General features: G+C 39.6%; 1 protein-coding gene across 1 annotated transcript; it reads right to left on the bottom strand.

Moving 5' to 3' along the window:
- Positions 1-695: 695 nt before the first annotated feature.
- Positions 696-20303, bottom strand: cntnap1 (contactin associated protein 1). Its single transcript, XM_005468828.4, has 24 exons — positions 19374-20303; positions 15133-15234; positions 14144-14337; positions 13711-13864; positions 13231-13434; positions 12811-12995; positions 12565-12714; positions 12129-12390; positions 11414-11563; positions 11142-11316; positions 10677-10783; positions 10440-10562; positions 9872-10075; positions 9607-9763; positions 9408-9535; positions 9130-9303; positions 8807-9025; positions 8461-8700; positions 8129-8368; positions 7840-7967; positions 7282-7375; positions 6942-7172; positions 6803-6847; positions 696-3294 (listed from the first exon to the last, which is right to left on the bottom strand). The coding sequence occupies exons 1-24, from the start codon at positions 19432-19434 to the stop codon at positions 3095-3097; spliced, it is 3927 nt and encodes a 1308-aa protein (XP_005468885.1). The 5' UTR covers positions 19435-20303; the 3' UTR covers positions 696-3094.
- Between the last annotated feature and the right edge of the window lie 671 nt (positions 20304-20974).

The raw sequence follows: 20974 nt of genomic DNA, 5'->3' as shown, positions 1-20974 counted from the left end.
CAACCTCGAGCAGAGAGAACAGAAAAATAATCTACACTTCAATGTGATCAAAACATAACTGTAATCTTCGTTTCTAGAATTTGTTCCAGAGGGATTTAGTTTGATGTTGCAGAGAAATCTAACCTGCCTACTCTTCATATGATTTCAGACATGATATCACTGTTCACAGGGTGTCTGCAGATTTTTAAGGCCTTTATAGACATTAAAATCTCTAAGTGCTAACAGAACACATTACACACAAATCACAATTCTTTTATTGAGCCTAATTTAAGCCCCTTTAAATCTGCTTTTTTTTAATCCTGTAAATTCTGGCATTAATCTAAGCTTCAACTCATTAAACAATGCTCGGAAAGTTTCACATTTTAAATTGTCAGCACATACCCTGTCTTAGCTAACATCCAGCTGGCTGACTCCCTCTACTGGATGTTTTAACCTACCCATTTCTTTTCCTCCATTACGAGGCTGCAGGATGGTCCCTTAAGGATAAGGTCATCTGATGCCTGTGCAGACAGGAGCCATGCTGAACACTGTCTCACTGTACTACTGTTGGTGCACTACAATAAGTGAGCTGAATAGTTGGCATGAGTGCACGTTTGTCATTATTTTAACATCAGGTTGTATCTTGGTGGCAAAAATGTAAATACACAAACATTAAAACATCAGACCACACAAACACACGCTCCAGGGACCACATATGAATTAACTAGTGAGGTGCAATAATGTAACATTGCTAATGCTGAATGCTTACAGTCCATTTACCAATGAATACAGTGATATATATACATTTATATGATAAAGAAGTTGACTCTTTGCTAAAAGGCAACAAAGCACATTTGACCCAAGTTTGTTGATGTGGCGATTGTCCAAATAACAAAAACATAAGTCATTCTTCGATCATCACAAACCATCAGTTTCACTCTGTTTGCTCACTTTTCACTCTCATTCGTGTTATTAAAGTACATTCTGAAAAATAGAGCCTGTATTTGCCAGTTTTGGCCAAATCTGTACATGTTCATACATTATTAGCAAGTCGTGCCTTTACAGTAATTGCAGTTTTTACATCTACTGTACATTCTTTCACTGTACAACTTCGCACAGTCCTGTCCATCTGTAACGGAAGAAAAACCAACAATGTTGAGTTTTGGAGGTGTATTAGTGCTACAGAGAACAAGTACTGTACTTTCTTTATCCTGAGCATTCTAAAAAGCTACAATGAATAGTTTTACTTTCAGTACTAAGCAGTCTACAATAAAAACAGAGCAGGTCTTCAGTGTAGTGTCTGCTCATACATTACACAGTCTGAGGATATACATTCAAACCATTCCATTTGACTGTAGCTTTTCTTGTACAAACTGAAGGAATTTTAAAAACAAGTCACTTGACACATTATTCATATAGTTACGTATACACTCATTGCATCCTACTTGCTATTGTGCATTAGCAAATTAAACTGAGGCATTAACATTATTGGTGGCTGGAAGAAGCTAATATTATTGCATGTTACTGCAAAGTGCGCTCATGCTCTACATATGCATAGCTGATATGTTGCAAATGTGTTACTTTTTTCATTGTTTTCCACATACACGATAGTGCTTTAGTGTACACAAGGAGCTGCAGTGAGTGATGATAGCCCTAAGCTTTGGTTGCACCACAGATCAAATGATATTTCATCTTGCCAGAGATGAAAATTTCATGTGACTGTAGAATTTTCCACTTTTTCACTGAAAGCAGCTAAACAATCAGCAGCAGTGATGACTTTGTGGTCAGCTACTGCACTACAATATAATGAAAAATATTTTAGCAGTATGAGCTAAAAGAAAAAGATTAGCATTTACATTTTTGTGGTCCTCTGTACATATGTTATTGTGTGTATGTGTGTATGTGCATGTGTGTTTATATGTATGCTTCCCATATGGCCATAGCAGCTTTTCCCTGAAATTTGTTTTCACTGAAAAAGAAAGGATTGTGGAAGGACTTATACTCTTTTTGTTCTGACACTCTGAGACGTTAGAGATTCAAACGTCTGTAGCACCAACCTATTGGCAGATTGATCATAATATGCAACCAGAAGTAAGACAGAAGAAATAAGATCTAGTTCACTCTGTCCCTGGCAAGCTTCATCACTTGAACTTTTTTTGTTTTCGTTCTGCAGTACACCAACAGTCTGTTAGCTCCTACAGCCAGAGGTACTGTATCTTCAGACCATCACATTCTCATGTCCAAAGCCCCCATCGTTGAGAATGTGTTATGAATCTGAGCATACTGTAATCGGCAAAGCTGCTTTCTACTGACACTGTATATATAATGCAATGTTATAGGGTTCAATACAACAAACATAAGCATATGTACCTTTTAGAATCTGTACGTATCATCTCAAAGCTTATCATCACAAAGCTCCATGCTTATCAGTATATTCCTTTTCGGTTGATGCTTCTTTTTTTTTTTTATCCATGAACACCAATCTTGTGTGTTGATTTTCCTTGCACTGCTTTAGTTCACCACTTCAGATGCTGTCTCTGTTTAAAATCGAAATGGATTATGCACTATGGTGTCGATAGTGGTTCCAGAAGAGATTGTCAGCAAAAGGTATATTTTAGATGGCGATAAATCTATACAGTAGGTTATTGGTAGTTTTCATCGGTCTTAAAAATGGCTCAGAAAAGAAATCACTCAAAGCCTAAACACTTAAATCTGATGTTCCAATTAAAGATCCTTTCCCACAGTGTCTAAACTAATTCCTATCTGAATAAGCTATTATGGGTACTTCAGATCAAGCTTGCTCAGATGAGGCACTTCAGTATTTCACCCTGCAATACAGTGTGAGACTTGTTGGCTACTCATGCAACGCGGGGCTTGATTTGAACTTTGAACCCAGCAAAACTAGACTTACCAAAATACATACTATGTAGAGCACCAGGCATCATATCCAAATCAACTGGGCAAAGGAACAGAAACCAAAATGTAAATTAAAAAAAAATCAGGAAACAAAAAAAATAGAAAACTTAATATAGGTATCTGTGGTTTTGTAGATGCTAACTCCCACACTCCAACCCCCACTCAAAACCCCAACCATTGTCCAAGAGGTTCTCTGATGCTAGTCGCTCCTGAACTCCTCTTCAATTTCTGGGAGTTTCTTTTTTTCTCTCCTCAGAGTCTCGGTGAGGGGTCTGGAGCTACTGGGGGACTCCAGGTTTTTAGGTTCATTGGTATGGTAACTGCCTTTCTGCTGATAGGCATACACATAGATGCTGTACATTCCTCCAAAGAGCAGCAGCAGCCCCAGGATCACAATAACTGAAGGACAAGAATAGGAGTCAGACATTATCCACAAGGCCTGGAAGAAAAAGCTGCTCCAAGAAATACTGATGACAAGCAAGTGTTGCTTGACACAAAGATAGGTACATTCTTATCTTAACAGACAAACTGTTGGAATAAATGAATTTAGGTCTCATATCGCCTATGATGACATAACACACTTTCTTTCTGCTGTCCCAGAAGTCTGTGATCTAATTCTGCAACATCTTAAGTGTGATGTTTACATTCTGCGCATGTGTGGTTTTTTGGTCTCTCTGAATAAGAAATCACTGCTCACACTAGTGATTTAATTAGTTAGTGTGATTTACTGTGAAAAGGTCATCAAAACATACAGAAAGAGAAAAATATAGGGGGATATCTGATTGTTAGGTTTCTCTGTTCTGTTTGTATCATCTGGGGGATTTTACTTTACAATATAAACTGCCTTGAGGCAACTGTTGTTGTGATTTTGTGCTATATAAATTGAATTGAATTGAGTTGAACTGAATTGAATTAATGACTATACAAATACTACGTTGATTTTATTTTAAAAGGTTAACAGCAAGCCCAGTTAAAGGTTTGGAATATTAAATAACCTGGTAAATGATTTTGATTTATAAATACTGAATGTACTCTCACTGGAATTAGACCTGCCTTTCGAGACATTCTTTGCTGGGTTTGATCTCTTCTTCCTCTTTTTTCGCCTGTTCCTTTTAGGGGACACAACGGATCATTTGCCTCCATCTTACCCAATCACCAGCATCTTCTCCCACTCCAACTCCAACATTTCCTCTTTTTCTACATCCAAAAATCTTTTCTGTGGTCTTCTTTTGTCTTCCTACCTGACCTCTCCATGTTTAACATACTTTGTCCAGTATATACACTCTTCTGCACGTTCAAATGATCTCAGCCTTGGCTTTCTCACTTTTATCTCCAAATTGACCTGTCCCTCCTGTCTTTTTGTTATTGCTACCCACTCCACCTGGCCTGCACGCTCTTCTTCACTTCTCTTGCCTTCCTCTCGTTCTCATTCTTCCTCTGTCTTGCCTCTACTGACTTTCATTTCTCTGCAGTGCACACCTCCATCTCTATAGACTCTTTTAGGCCTGCTCCCTACTCTCAAATACAAATCACAGTATCTTCTGCAAACATTCGTGGAGGCTCCTGCTTGACCTCATCTGTCAGCCTGTCCATCACTATTGTAAACAACAAGGGGCTCAGCGCTGATCCCTGAGCTAATCCCACCCCCAACTTGAACCCATCTGTCACTCCTACCACACACCTCACCACTGTCTCACTGTGCTCATGCATGTCCTGCAACACCCTCACATACTTCTCTGTCACTCCTGACTTCATCCCTACACACTTCTGTCATCTGAATAACCGTCTTCCACTCTTCATCCTATCCATACATGTCCTCTCTTCCTCCTCAGTAATCCTCTGTTGGATTTGATACATTTAAAATATGATCTGAAATAGTGCACTCTCTGAAGCAAGGTCTTAGTAAGCCAGAGGAAATTTTCAGATAGCCAGAGGAATTTTCTGAAGATTGGAGTGACCTGATAAGCACTTTGTCCTTAGTTCCCAAGCAGCTGCATTTAGAATTTGCTAAATGAAAATGGACTTTGAAGATGGACTTTCTGTAATCCAGCTGTAGCAAAGACATAAATGAGTTTTTTCATCAGATTGAAATGACATCGACTATAACTTCAGGATGAAAGACCATATTACAAACACTGTTTTTCATCTTAAAAGAGAGTGCTTGTAAGTATTCAGAGACAAGCTGTACATGAGCTTGGAGACCAACCACATTTAATATTTGACAGTTCAGTGAGTGCAATCATGGCATTAAATTGCCTGTAGGTGTGTGGAGGTTTTTTGTCGCTCAGAGTGTTCGCTGTGTAATGAAATGGCAAAACATCAACAGTGTTTGCCAGCCTTTCTGCCAATAAAATGTTCTCAGCGCCATAGGTTCATAAACACAGTGAATGGTTACAGAGAATGGTCTGTGAAGTATAAAAAAAGATAACTTCTGATGTTCTACAGTATTTCTATGTCTCTTGGAAAGATATAGAAGAGTAGAAAATGGAAGGAAAATCAACATAAAGTGTCCTAAAATGGTGTTGAATCCTTTCACTAAAACTTCATTGTACATTTACCTCAATCTAAAATGAGGAAGACCGTCTTTCCACAAGATACATGTTGTTCTGATTGCAGTGACTATTCCCTCAAAGAGTAAAAGGGGAATCTAAATCAGGCTGGCTAAATATCCCCCAGAGCATAAAGGAGCCACTGGATCATTCACTGTAGAGCTCGAGCATTCAGGTCTTATGTCTGTGAACGTTTTTTTCTGCCAGTAGAGATTAGCATTTTATTTCATTGGTAATATTAAAACAGGAGGTGTAATTTCTGAGTCATAACCATTTTATCTATGACAATATACCAGACAGAGAAGATGTCTGATATCTGGGAGGGACCTTTGTCAGCATAGCCGAATGTTGCATTAATCTTTAATGACATGCTGATGTCCAGTATTAGCATAATAGCTCAGAAGCAAAATGATTTATTAAGCTAAAGCATCTATCAATGATGAACAGTAAGCTGGGACCATGCAGACTAAATATAGCTGATCCGGTAAAGGTCTCAGACAGGGATGGAGCAGGGAGTCTCTGTGCTGCAGTTTAATCCTGAGACTCCAGCCTCTCCTGCTCATCAGGGGGACCTGCTCTAATTTTTTTTTCATCTGTGGTACTATGCTGCAGGCTGCTCATCTGCTCTCAGTGCATGTCCTCCACGTCCATGTTCTCATTGTAATATTCATGTTGATTATATAACAAATACCTTCTATAAGTGCATATTGAAAGCAAGTCAGTTGGCATTGTTATTGTTATGACAGCTTATATTTCTGTGTTGCGAGTACGGTCCAACACTCATGGCTATTAATTATATATATATATATATATATATATATATATATATATATATATTATATATATATATATATATATATATATATATATATATATATATATATACATATATATATATAGATAGATAGATAGATAGATAGATAGATATAGATAGATAGATAGATCAAATAACTCATACATTGCACTAATTTTCCTTATTTAATCAATATACCTGAATGCACTCGAATGTAGTCAACACTATCATTTGGTATGACTGAAATGCTTGAAAAATAGTTGTTTACTTTACTGTAATTATGTTCTGTGTTTTATTTTTCCACATATAATAAAATTCTGCCTTCAGAAAGAATCAACCACTGAAAAGCTCCTGTCAGACTCTGACAACTCTGCTCTAATTTTGGATTAGAGGATTTTAGGAAAAACTAAGAGAGAATTTGAAACAGCGTTTGAGCCATCTGGGGCACGAGGAGAAGAGTAAAACAGAAATGAAGGAGATGAGTGGTGCTTCAGATTAAATGAAATAAACTACTAAATGTCACATTACACGTTTTGTACAACTTCAAAATAAAAATGATTCTTACCTGTTATCCAAAATAGACCTAGGTCATCATGGATATAAATATACTCTGTAAGAGAGAGAGATGCACAGTTCAGGAAATAAACAGAAAACAATAATGCCTTTATTTCATGAGAGTTACACGATGAAAAATAAACGTCTACCTATTCCAGTAAACCAGGGATCGGCCTCCCATGGTACATAACCGAGCACAGGAGGGAAGGCACCACAATTAGACTCAGAGACATAGCCGTGCGTCTGTACAGGAGGGTCTGTTTCGTTTGGACGGAACAGGGTCTTCAGAGGTGCGTAGACATTATATCTGACCCCAGATATGCAGCCTATGAAGCCTGGAGCATTATGCCTCTGGATTTCATAGTCAATGTCACCAACCTCTGAAGGAAACGATACAGCAATTAAACATGACATCAGGATCTGATTAAACAAAAAATAAAATAAAATTCTTGCAGCAAGATGTTATTAATAAGTTAATAAGCCTTTTACCCATCACTCTGCCCAGGAACATGGACTTTGGAGAGTCAAACCTGGCATCTTCCACCAAGGTTATCTTTTCCACTATAGGCTCCATGTAATCCACCTATGGATAGAGAAACATTTGTTTTTACACCTCAAGGGGACATTGCAGAATAAAAAGACACCATTACATGCCTATAGTACGACAAGCATCAATGATTATAAACAGTTAACCAGCTACAGATGGAGCACTTCCAAATAAAAAGCACTATTTTTAAGACATTCTTTGACATGACATATGAAAGTAATAAATGTGAGGCTACCAACCTGGCTTTTATCAAAGGTAGAAATTCGAGCCTTTTTACCTGACCCCAAATCTAATTCCCAAACGTAAAACTGTTACTTGAACATTTGTGTAGATCACTGTTCTTATAATTTGTAGGAAAATTCTGCTTCTCTTGGGGAAGTTCAGTTAGTTGGGTATCCTTAAATAGCGTTCAGAATTACGAGACATAATAAATGATTTCACAGAAGGTAATCTAAACCACAGATCACATTGTACACAGTGGGAGCAATGAGAGCTTGAACCTGGGTTTTGATGGTTCTGTTGTGTCTGGTTATGTTCACATAGTGAGGGAATCCATCTGCCAGGTTTCTGTGAGTCAGCTGGTACTTGTGTGTTATGACTCCCAGCTTATACCTCAGATCTACACTACCTGAGGGGAGAGGCAAGAGAGTAAATCAATAGCATACAGTACTGTTTTGCTCAATAACTCTAACAAGTGAATAAAATCACTACGCTGTCCTAAAAATGAGATTATGTGCAAAGTTATGACTTTCCCATTCTCAACAAATATTGTTTCTTAGCTTTCCATACCATCAGTCTTGAGTATGACAGCGATGTAGTCCTGGACGAAGGAGCTTATGTAGAGCAACACGGCTGGTGTGTGAACAGTGCTAAAACTGAACTCTATGTCATCTGCTGTATCGTTGTAGCCGAGACTGAAGTTGTCGTAGTGCGGGTCAATCCAGTTGGCCCACGCTGCTTCATCTGATACTGGCTTCTTTCGTATGTTGTACCTCATCCATGATCCAATCTCAAAATAAGCTCCAATATCTTAGAAAAACAATTATTAGATTTCAGTCTGCATTTCATTACATTTACCAGGTTTAAGGTGTTTAACTTTTGTTGTGCTGAACATAACTTACCTTTATGGCAGTAGAAACCATCAAAGGCTGTATTGTTACAGTCACAAGTATAGGAAGCGTATCCCTCAATACACTGCCCGCTGTTTCGACATGGTATGGTAGCATTAAGACACTGCCCAGTACAGTTCCTCCTTATGCCCTGTTCTTCGTTTACTTTCCCCTCTAAATCGAGAGGCACGCCATTCATCCGCAACCCTCGAAGGCAGCCCAAGAAAGGTCTCAAGGTACGGTTGGCTGAACCTGTAACAAAGAATACTTGTATCAGTGGCTAGAGGACACATTAAATTGATTTAATTTGTGTCGTTTTTATATTTTGAAATTTCCAAGTGCACCTCAGGAAACCTACCTACAAGGAGAGGATGTGTGAACTTCATGGTGATAAAAGTCTGAGGTGGGAAGCGTTTGACTGCCCATGGCTGATAATCTACCTTAATCCGAGCCAACTTCACGTTAAGCTCAGCCTGAACGAAATGCCACTCGTTGTCATTAAGTGGCACGGGAGAGTGTAGGGTCGCATTAAGGATGCCATCGCCAACCATAAATACAAATGCAAGATCCTGGGTGGCTGGAAGAAAAGAAAAGATACAATTAACAAAATACTTTTTACAAAATGTACAGTTCTAATAGGATACACTTGAGAATTTCCTTCTAACAGATGAACCCACTCACTATTGAGCTCTATTCTTATAAAGTTTCTAAGATGATCATCAGAGTTCTCCAGGAAGACACAATGGTCACGATAGGTTTTGAAGTGGAAAGAGATGTCAACAGTTGTTCCAGGCCTGAAGGTGGGGAATGTTATGTAAGTGGGCTTTGTGAAGGCTATGGTGTTCCAGATGTTTCCTGTGGAAAACATAGAAATAAATTTGGAGAAAAACAACTCAGAAGCCCTTGATACACTAGAGATGAGCATATGTGTTAGCAAAAGCCATAATATTTAATCTCACTGTCGCCATGGCAGCGGAGTGGCCCAACTGTGAAATGCGCCTCTGAGCCGGTCCTATTGGTGTCCCCGACCACCACCCTCCTCACAGGCAGATGGTCTCTAAAGTCCAAGTAGCCTTTGTCCGAGTACCTGAAAAGCCACAAAGAAAATGATTAATGTCAAAGTCACAAGTAAACATGTTCAGTGTGTTCTTCTCTCACCATTGTCTATAGTCAGCGTCGCAGTTGCACTGAAACTTGGGGTCGACACAGGTTTGATTGACAGCACAGCCGCATTTTTGGACTTCTCTGAATGTCCCACCCCAATAATAATGGCTCTGATTGTTGCGACCAATCCAGTAAGTGAAAGGCCTTCCATCTATTTTGAAAGAGAAATTGAATCTGTGTTTGAAACATGTATTCGTTTTCATTTTTCTTTGCTTATTGATCATCTGCACGCTATTAAAATCTGTCTCATCCTACTTACTGGGGGTATTGAGGAGACGGGACTTATAGCAGGAGTAGTCTATCCACTGTTCACAGTACATGGAGGTGTTTGCAAGAGCAGTGACTTCATCCCAGGAGGCATTCCAGTAGTTGACATCTGCTATATATGGCTTGTCGATTGAACTCCCAATCACCTTAGTACCTTCCACTCGATCACTCAGTATCACTGTCCAAGCTTTATATGCTGTAAAAGGGTGTGATAGATGTAAGTCAAATCAGAAAAGGATCAAATAGAATAATGGGGGAAAAGTAAGGAACATGATGAAACACTAAAAAGAAATTTACTATATAATAATATCTTCCTCTATAATAATATGAAGGAAGCAGAGGATGAAAAGTTTTACAAGACAGATGCAAAGACAGCAACAGCTGGATCTCTCTTGTTATATAAATCCTTTTTTTAATTTCCCTTGAAACTTCAGTGCACATTTCTCATTACCCTCACATAATAGGATGACTTTTTTTCTCCCTCTTTTCGCAACCTACAGATAAAACATCAAACACAGTGCTGCTGCAGCCATGCATTATTAGCAACAATGACTACTTACATTTCATTTTGCAGTACACTTCAAATGGTTTCAATGGCCCACTGAGATCAGGATCGATGGTGTAGTTTCCAGACCAATACTTGCCACTGAGTCTGTAGGCCTCACATGATTCTTTATAAACCGCTGTTTGGGGACATAATGGAGCAATTTATTATAATAAGGAGTATAAATAACACAAGCAAGGTGTTATTTATTTAAGAAAGTGTTGGCATTTTACAATTATCAGCTAGCACTTACACATGTGACACACTTCTCCTTTATAGCCTGTATTCTCACACAAGCAGATGAAGTCATCCCAGGACTGGATGCATCTACCTTCGTGCTCACATGGATTTGGAGTACATCTGCATACAAAAGAGATTATTATACTAAGTTTATGGTTATTGCAAAAGTGAGTGATAAATAACCTATGTTTTTTCACCATCCTATTCTCCTTTTTGTGATATTTTTCTTCTGCCAAGTTCTTTTAGACAGAGTTTATGAGGTCAAGATAGTTTTAAAAACCAGACAATCCAAACCAATTATGTCTGACAGCAATGTGAGGCCAAGTAGTCCACAAACATTATGAATGGGTTATCAGTAGATATGATAAATGATTCAGTATGACATACTAATATAGCACTGCAATAATGAGTTATTAGTGTATCGTTTTAATTAAACTGAATCAGTCAGGTTTCCTCAATGACTAATGGTATGTTTCACCTGTCAGTGATCCCACAGGTGCCCAACAACAGCTCAGCATATCTTCCCCACTGTCGCATCAGAATAATGTCAATATCGAGCTGTTCGTTGTCTATGAAGATGTGCTGCATGCAACCATGGAAGCGATTCAGCTTGGTTTCACATTTCCTGACTGTGTTATTAGTTTTCGGACAACCTAAACGGAGGAAAGCAAATTTTGTAAGACTTGATGAGCACAGATTTGATCTATGTGATCTTTTTGTTGTTAGCAGTTATCTGACAAATCGACTCACCTCCAAAAAAGTAGCGGTCGCCTGTCCGAATAAGGAAAGGGTTGGTGATCTTTAGTGGTGAGCCCTCCTCCTCATCAATAGTGAGAGTTAGCAGGTTGTCTCTGGCTGCCAAATCCACTGAATGCCAATAACCATCGTTTAGTCTGTATCCTGTGGAACAAGACGAAGCCCTTTGTGATGCTGTCATATTATGTTATAAGTACAGATATGTGCAGTTGTTTTGTACATATTATCAGTACAAAAATCTAATGCATAATGCTAACCATTCTTTCATTTGTCAGGTAAAGGTTGCCATGAATTGTCCAGTTATAGTTTAGGGACAGAAAATATTTAAATGTGGAGAAATTAAAGTTTGGTGGTATGTCTCTGTTATGGAACTTTCCTGACCCTCCATGCATTTACGTCCATAAGATCTTAGACAATTACACTGTTTTGTGATTTGCCTGTGTATACCACCATTGTGGATTTCAAACAATCAAGATGTGATGTATTAATAATCTTATTTTAACAAAGTCCCAAAAAGTTGATTCTGTTCATCTGAACATAACGTGTTCAGTGGAAGAAACGTTTCGTCACTCATTCAATGGACTGTTTCAGTCTCAGCTGACTGCAGGTTTCCCCACCCTTATAAAGAGTAAATTTGCATATTGACAAAAACTAGCACCACTGGCGAGCAATGGGCTTGATCATTAATATGTGTCTGAGAAAAGCCTACCAGCAGCAAACTGAATTTTCTTCTTGCCAGGCTGGAATATAGTGACATTGATCTGTCCCTCGCTCAGACCCAGCTCAAGAGCACCCAGATCATCAGCAAAACGTGTGAACATCAGAAGCCCTGTGTAGTCCCATGAGCGGAACTTGAACTTGACAAACATGCGGGGCCTCCTGAAGAACCCTGGCACCTGCAGGTAGTTATTGGGCCCAGCGAAGGTCATTGGTTTCAGCAGAATGTCACGGCAGGTAAAATGCATCTTTTTCTAGATGGAGAGAGAAAATCGACCTTATTAGCCACACTGAAACGAATGACAGTGTTTGTGATTAAACTGTGAACATAAAACAGACGAATTTGGGTGAAGCTGCAAATTTTAAAGGCGATTACCCAAATTGATGACGTTGCTATATAATGGATTAGAGTTATCGTAGAGCCCTACCCTTCTTGGTATATGGATGTCGGGATCTTCTCTCTTGGCTTTGTCGATGACATTGATGCCATTGATGAAGACGTTTTCCATACAGCCCGCGAAATTTGGCGTGTTAGGGAGGTGAGGCATGTTTTGCTCTATTACTCCTCCTACATAGATCTAAGCATCAGGTATTAAGACAGTCAGATACCCAGAGCATTGTCCTACATTCACTAATATTTCTGCGGTTAAAGGAGGATATATTCCAGACAGTACCTGTTTATCTAGATCCAGGTGAGTAAATTCTCCATTACATATGGCTGTCACTGTCTGACTGTCCACTGTGAGGTTCACCTGTCGACCATAACGTTTGATTGTGACATAGTGCCAGTGGAGATTATCAAGAAGGCTGCCAGCGGTCAGTGTAGTCCGTCCATTAACTTTGTGTACATTACTGCTTCCTGAAAAACCAAGAGCAAACACAGCATGGAAGGAACTGAATAAAAATGTTCAAAGCATGTAAAGATTTTTGGCATAACTGAAAGACCTAACTCAACAACCTAACCAGCAATGCCAAGATCCCTACCGTGACAATTCGGCTTTGTTTCAGGTTATCTCTGAGATGGATGTTACTGTTACAAAGTTTTTAGTTCCTGAAACAATAAATGTAAACAAATTTTTTAATGCTGCTTGTACCAAGACTGATGTGCAGGTAAAGCCGGCCTTTCTTCAGCTCCAGGGTAAAGAGGTCTCCCTGAATCCCTTCACTGTGCAAAAGAAGGCCATCCTGCTCCAGAGTCTTGAAGTTTATGGCAATGTGGTCCTGCAGCGTACGGGACTTTTTTTCAGGATACTTGTAGACCACTGAGTCATCTCCATTGTACTGTAGCACATAGGAATCTGCAACAAAATGTCAACCTGATTCAGTTTAAAAGAGTAATGTAGCAAGTATGCTACATGGCTCATGTCCTTGAGCTCCTTGAAATTGTTAGCACTTTAGCTTGCGTAATACATTCAAACCACTGAAGAGTACTGAGAGTAGTCGCTTGTGAAAGAATATGGAACTAGTGCAGCACATTTGGCATGTTTTCAAAATATAGTTAAGAGCTATGGTTAACTGCTGGATGTCAGTCAGAATCAGGAAATCCATGTACAGCATCCTTCAGTCATTTTTACCATAAGGGCAGCCAAACAGCTCCAGTCTCACACCAATCTTCCCTCCATTCTCTGTGTTCCATGCCAGAGGCAGCAGACGAATATGTTTAGCAGTAAAGGCGTAATGGAAGACATTCCTCTTCACCTGATAATAATTCCAGTTACCAGGCAGCGTCTGCAAACAGATGAGACAGGAGAAGAGTGGAGAGTTATTGAGCCACTGCTATGGTGTTAAAGCCTTATTAAGAGACGATGATGAATTGATGATGAGATTAGCTTTGTCAGTGATAATATTCTGTGCTGTCTTTGTTTTTCTGCCTGTGGCAATGAATATAATGGAACACCCACTGAATCCAAAATCTGCCATAGAGATTACATTTGACTAGTTAATCCTCGACTCATCCCTTTTATGGCTTTCATCCCACCGCAGCCATTAGGGCCCAGTGACACCTACAGAGTTGCCTCCTTTCATGATGTATGGCGTCCAGGAGTCTGGTCGATCTCCGTAGAGCAGAGTGTATTTGGTGACCCAATCATATGAGTTGAAGGTCCCCTGAGTCGCAACTGCCACCAGTCGGTACTTCCTGCCCAAGTCTATCTGTAACCATGGCTGTCTGTCCCTTGGGGAAGGGGACCAGCCACTGCTGCCTGAGGGCATGAAAAGAAAAGATTTTATCAAATTTGGGAAGGATGAAATAACTAGAAATACAACTGTGACCTTACAGAGCTGACCTTAAATCTTATTGGAATGATTACACAGTATGTAATGTACTGCTATTAAAGCCCCCATGTAGATGCGTAATTGTATGGTATAGGCTCAATTATCACAGAATAATTATTCTATTCAAGGAAAATGAATCTGAAGTCATCCTTTCACTACAAGGGGTGGTAACTTTTTTCTGTTTGTTTTGTTTTGTTTTGGGGTTTTTTGCTGACTGCAGCCAGCCTAAGCAACACATCATAAAGTGATATATTATCAAACTGTGTTTGCATCATAGCTGGTAAACACTCTATTTTAACCTGCCAGTTGTTAACTTTGTTAAAAAATAGATTCCTTTGCTAAAAGTAGGTTCAATCAAATTAAAAAATAACAAAACATAATTTTAAGTTTGTTTATATTTTTAAAGTAGCAGGATTTATTTTAATAAATTATATTATATTCTCTTCATTTCCAGTGAAAGTATTGCCACTTTAAGATAGAGTCCCTCACTTTATGGCTTATAGATTGCTTTCATATGCCTTGCCATTTTAGGAATAGTCCTCAAAAATTATACAACTAGTAACATTAATAATGGGTTTATTCTATTCTGATATTTTCATGCAAACGTCTTCATAATGGAGCTGAATGGAACAGAGGATTCAATTCACCTTAGTACCTTTATTGGAATTTGTGCTGTGAATCAGGTCTCAAATATAACATTGCATTACATTACAAAAACTTACCATATAGTTTGGCAAAATTGGCAGAGTACAGAAAGTTATATCTGGAAGAGGCCAGGAAGGAGGACGCATACAGCCCAGAGACGAGTGGATCGACACATTCTCCTGCAGTGAAAACAGGGACAACACCAATGTCAGAAGGTGTTTTAAAAAAGTACTTTTTATAACAATGCACCTTTCGAAATGAATAACAACACCAGGCACTCCTGCACAGCTAGATAAGAAAACACCACTTGGAGATTACTGCATTCTCTGGGAGACACATTTACTCGGATCAGTTCAATTAAATTAACACTGTTTCCATGCATGAAAAGGAGCAGGAAGAAGAATATTATATATGTAATAATAATAATAATAATAATAATAATAATAATACATTTACAATATAATATCAATTTTCATTGTTATGCTGATGACACCCAGCTCTACATTTCCTCCCAACCTAATTCATCCCTTCCACCTACTTCCCTCTCGAACTGTCTTATGGAGATGAGATTATGGTTCTCCTCCAGTTTTCTCAAACCTAACAGAAATAAAACAGATCCTTGTGTGTGTATGTGATCTGCTTAATATTACCACTGCTTCCCACTTTCTTGTTGTTCCTTCTCCTCGTCTTATCACTACAGGGAACAGAGCTTTCAGTCGCTCTGCTCCTCGGCTCTGGAATTTGTTTCCTCCTGTCATAAGAAATATAGATTCCCTTCCCTTTAAGTCACAGCTCAAAACATAATTGTTTAAACTGTCTTACCCGCCTTAATACAGATCTTACTTTTTTTGTATTTTAATGGATTTTAATGGATTTAAATCTACTGTTCTATTGATATTTTTCTTCTCTTTGTAAGGTGACCTTGGGTTTTAGAAAGGCACCCTCAAATAAAATGTATTATTATTATATATACATATATATAATATATAAAGAGAGAGAGAGAAAGAGCTCTGTCATGCTGCTTTGCCATTGTACATGTGGTTATGAGGCTAATGGGGCCATCACGCATCTGCTCAGACTTGCTCCCTGCTTGAGGGCTGTTAAAAGTGACCATAATTCTACCTAATCTTGCTTCTGTCGTGGCTGGGGATAAATGCCTGATGCCCTCACCTCCAGCTGTAAAGGAAACGGTTTCTCATTTTAAGTGCCAAAATATGCTCCTTGAGACTCTTAAGACATTTAAAATAGATAAACCAAAATCCTGGAGGGATATTATTTTTTCAATGAAAGACAAACCAGGTGCATCAATAAATAAATAAAATGTTTTAATCTTGCTTATGTATAACTATTACTGAAATGGAAGAAGCTCCAATCTGACCTTCCACCAGTGTCAGTATAATCCTCTCTTAAATGTTGGGAGTTGTTTACTACTAAACAGGCATTTTAATCATCGTTTTACATTCGTGCAGGTCATGGAGCACAGAAGAAGGCATGGTAACCAGCAGCTAAGGACAAGGCATGCTAGCAGAGTTAGTATACTGACTGCAAATGGAGCTAGATGAGGACAAGTGGAGCACAGTCTGAAATTTTAAACAACTTAAATGAGTTCTGTCCACATCTCTCCAAGGGCATGCTGCACATTCAGAGGGAGGAAATGTGCTGAGCAAGGGAAATATGACCTTGACTTTCTGATTCAGCTTCTTCTCTAATGGCTTTCTCTCTCTTTGTGATACAGCAATGCCTGCTATTCTGCAGATGATCAATAACAGATCTCTGCTGCATTACTTTACTGCTGTGCTATAAAGCCATTTCAAGTGAACCACACCCTCAAATGTCCAGTCCCACAAAAATACATATACTTTGAAGTTTTGAGATGCAATCACACAAGCAAAGCTCCTTTGCTACTAGTAGCTTGAGTAATTACTTCTTTAACTTCTTCAGTTACTAGTAAATTAAATGGTGTTTGGCTTTAACAGCTTCATCTTAGACTGCATCAAGGTAACCTAGGTCACACAGCTCCTCCTTTTTATGAAAAGCATGTCACGCACTCCGCACCCAGACCTATTCACTGTCTCACTTCCTTTCCCTCATTTTGATACCACTCTTTTTATCTCCAGCCCAACTCTAAAAACCCTCCAATCTTCCATGCTTTCACTGTATCCCATTACTCTTGCTCATCATCATTATCATCATCATCTTCATCACATAATCTTCTCTGCCTTCTCTGCCTGTCTCTTCCCTATTGGGCGTTGTCATGCTGCAGCAGTTAGAGTGTACCTGAAGCCTGCGTACCCTGCTACTTGTGATTTTGCACCCCCTCCCATCTGTGCACCACACGGGGTAGTCTATTTCTCCGTTTATCATTAAGAGGCTGTGGAGAACAGTGTAGCTGTGTAGAGCTCTAGCACCACTCCTGCTGAAATATCACTCTGCCGCTAGTGTGGGTAGGCCTGTCTGGGCTGACACATCATTTTTGCCGGTTACATACAGTATGCAGAGGCACCTCCTTTGACTGACGCTGCTCTGTGATGCATGGCTGCTGACGATTCACACAGCAACCCCTTCTGAGTGAAGACATCCACTGAATGCGGGCATCTCCAAACATACCAAAACATACTGCAACAAAGCAGTACATAAGAGTGGCCGAAATATTACATGTTTTGCAAGAGAGGTTTTGCTAAATTATTCATATTTGGGCAGACATCACAGTGGGTGGTGCCTGACTACCAAGAACCAAAACTACAAACACTAAAGAATATCAGAGTTCTGCTGAGACTTAAAGTTAAATCTAAATGACTATTACAGCTTCTTTAGATATCAATTCCCCTCTCATGAACCAAACAGTTAGTTCTCTGTTATTCAGACTATAAACTTCAGATTTATTTACATGTATTCCACCTTCTTATTCCTCACACACACACACTCTCACTTCAGAGAGCGAGTTTCAGCCTCACCCCAGGATGATTTAGAGTGCTCTGAGATCTAAGGCTCCATTTTATCCTGGCACAGCTCCACTGTGCATGTCACCACAGCAGACCAGAGGGCTGCATTAAACTATCAACAGAACTTTTGCAGATAAAGCACAGAGACATCAACTTATTGATTGGCAATCAGCGAACTAATGCGCTTGACAAACATATTCTGCCTAACTGGTTTCTCTGTTCATCTTCTGCAGTTAGCGTGACATCACAGAGAAACATTTCTTTTTCAAAATAAAAGAAAATAGTTCCTGTATAGCAAAGTTATAATTTCTAGTATACATACATATATATATATATATATATATATATATATATATATATATATATACTAGCAGTAAGTCAGTATCTGAATTTCTGAATTTCACATTCCAAAGTGACAGGAAGTCATACCTTAGTCCATCCTCCATTCTTCTTACCTAAACTAATGAGCCGGTTTCTGGAAGTATGCGTTTAAGAAGCAGTGAAGACCCTCTGAGGTCATCTTGACAGTGACATCACACATAACGCTTATCAGTATGCATTCAAGCTCTGGTGAATGGGTCTAGGTGGGTGTTTACCCTTACCCAATTTTAGCCCCAAACATATCCCCACAAACGTATTCCCGATTATGTCACCTGCAAGACAACTGAAGCACTTCAGTAGTCTTATAGCAGATGATGATTTCCCAGCAAGCTAAAAGCGAGATGCAGCGCTTTCTGGGCAGCTCATGGACACCTAGGTTTTCCCAAAAAAAAAAGTACTGCAGTGGGCTGGTCCCGGTCAGGACGCTGAGCCCTGCTCTCTCAAACGTTGCTATTAAAAAATCGCTCCACGGATTTTCACCAACAAGAAGATACACTGTGTGTATATTATTATATTTGAATCAACATAAACAGCACTGCGCTTTTAAAATAAAATAGAGTTGAGCCCGCACGCTGCAGAAACTTGCGTGCAGGCTGGGAGAAAGCACTGCAATGCAGACAGTCCAGTGCAAAGGGGGATCGCCGTGCGCACCTTATGCAGGACCGACGCGGTTTGCTTCAACACTTTTCGTGCTTTGAAATGTTCAGTAGCCAAAAACAAGCCGTGAAAATGAAATCGTGCCCGTTTAACACAATGCCCGGTTTCATCGCAGCGTGCGTTGCCCTTCAAACATCCCAACATCTCAGGCTACATTTTGCCCTCCAGTGGTATTTTTCACTCATCAGGTTATCGCGTGTTAGAATGCAACTTTTTCGTCAGCGTATGATCCGACGCTAAACAGTCAGCAGATAATGCATGTATATACATCCTGAAATATTTTAATCATATTCTAGCAAACGACAGTAGATGAATAATTGCTGTTTCACAAGACTTACGTGATGAGCAATGTTGAAACCCCCAAAACAAGAGGCATATGCTCAGTGCTTTGCAAGTCATCCTTCACTTAGGACACGTTTATCCACATATGCTATGTTAATTAGATCGTAGATTGTTCTGCAGCATCCTCTCACCCCCCTTTAGCCCAACTTTAACTCGCGCGGCTCCAACTCCTCTTCCCGGGATCTCGGGCAGCCTCTACCGGGGCGGGGACGCGCATTGGTTGCTGGTGCTGATGCTGCGCTTCGCCGAGAGCGCGCACTTTTCTTTTATATCCTTTTAATGGTTTTATTTACATGACCGTAATGGAATGCAATAGCTCCTCTATGGTGGCAATCAACATGCTTTTCAGTTTTCTGCATAAGCGGTGCGCTTGCAGGCAGTTCAGAAAGGATTCAGATGGGTCCCGTACGCAGGAGCCTGGATTTTCAAATGCAGAAGAAATCTGATAGGCGGAGAAAAAGAACAAAAAAACTTTTAAAGTCCGCAGCTGTCCGGCGTTCTCCTCAGCAACTAAGAATACGGTGTTTTCAGTCCCCAAATCAATATTGTGAAGCTGGTCAAAGTGATTAGTTTTCAATCAGTTTTCGATTAAATATCAATGTTCTGAATATTCATTCCTCTTTTTTTCCCCTTTATATTTCATATCATCCTTTGGCACTGTTTTCATGGCTTCCACTTGTCCGGCTGTGCCCCGTGTTTTCGAGGGTTTGGTTAAGAACGCTTTCTCTCCAGGACTGCAGACGTGAACTTCTTCCAAAAATAAGATGACGCTCCGTAATATCCTTCACAAACAGCAGAACCGCAGAGTAGGGTATGAGAATCACATCTGACCAGTAGGCTGCACTGTTCTGCTTGATGCTCGTGTGACCCTTGTCCAGGTATTTAGTCGAGCAAGTGCAATGATAAATATATATACTCACAACAGAACAGGTTATAGCCTAAGGATGCCAGTTGTGGCTGAACTCAGATTCATCCCTGGAGACTCACATGCACAATGGAGTGGGGGCGGGGTGAGATTGATGCGGAGGAGAGGGATTTATGGCGATGAGTGGCACACTGACCACAAAAAAAGGGGGGGGAAAAGCTTTGGGATTAAGAATTGGGTTTATGGGACGGCGGTGCGTCAGTGATGATGTGAGATTGAATGCCTTCATCGTGGGATTTACGTGTTTTCAATCAAATCAGATTGTCTGTTTGTAAGCTGCAACTATTTTCACTCTCGAAATACCGTAAGTACAGAATTATATCTGCAGGGAGAAGACAATGGCAAGCAGGAGAAAATGACACGGGAGAGTAAAATAGGACATCAAATCAGCACCAGAAAGTGGCTGCAAATAGTCTCCAGGCCTTGAATTTGTCTAACTAATAAGAGACAGAAAGCAAAGGATTTGATGGGTAATTTATTTCAGCCACAGTAGAAATTTCTTGTTTTCCCCCCTACTGCCCCAAATATTCAACTGAGGTTTTAAAGTAGTAGAGTGTACAATAATCAGTAATATTTTACAGATGTACTTGTTTCCGGTAAGATGCCATGTATTTGCCCTTAATATTGAGAGGAAAATATAGAGTTTAACACCCTCATACAGCTTGGATAATT

Source organism: Oreochromis niloticus, linkage group LG4 (genome assembly GCF_001858045.2).
Source record: "Oreochromis niloticus isolate F11D_XX linkage group LG4, O_niloticus_UMD_NMBU, whole genome shotgun sequence".
Lineage (NCBI taxonomy): Eukaryota > Metazoa > Chordata > Actinopteri > Cichliformes > Cichlidae > Oreochromis > Oreochromis niloticus.
The sequence above is the reverse complement of the archived record's forward strand: the minus strand, read 5'-3'. Positions and strand labels throughout refer to the sequence as shown.

Coding starts and splice junctions, on each gene's coding strand:
- cntnap1 (XM_005468828.4), bottom strand. CDS start 19,434: ATGACTTGCAAAGCACTGAGCATATGCCTCTTGTTTTGGGGGTTTCAA. Junction 10,784..11,141: donor ACCTGTGGGATCACTGACAG/GTGAAACATACC, acceptor TTTTGTATGCAG/ATGTACTCCAAATCCATGTG. Junction 7,376..7,839: donor ACAGAACCATCAAAACCCAG/GTTCAAGCTCTC, acceptor CTCTATCCATAG/GTGGATTACATGGAGCCTAT.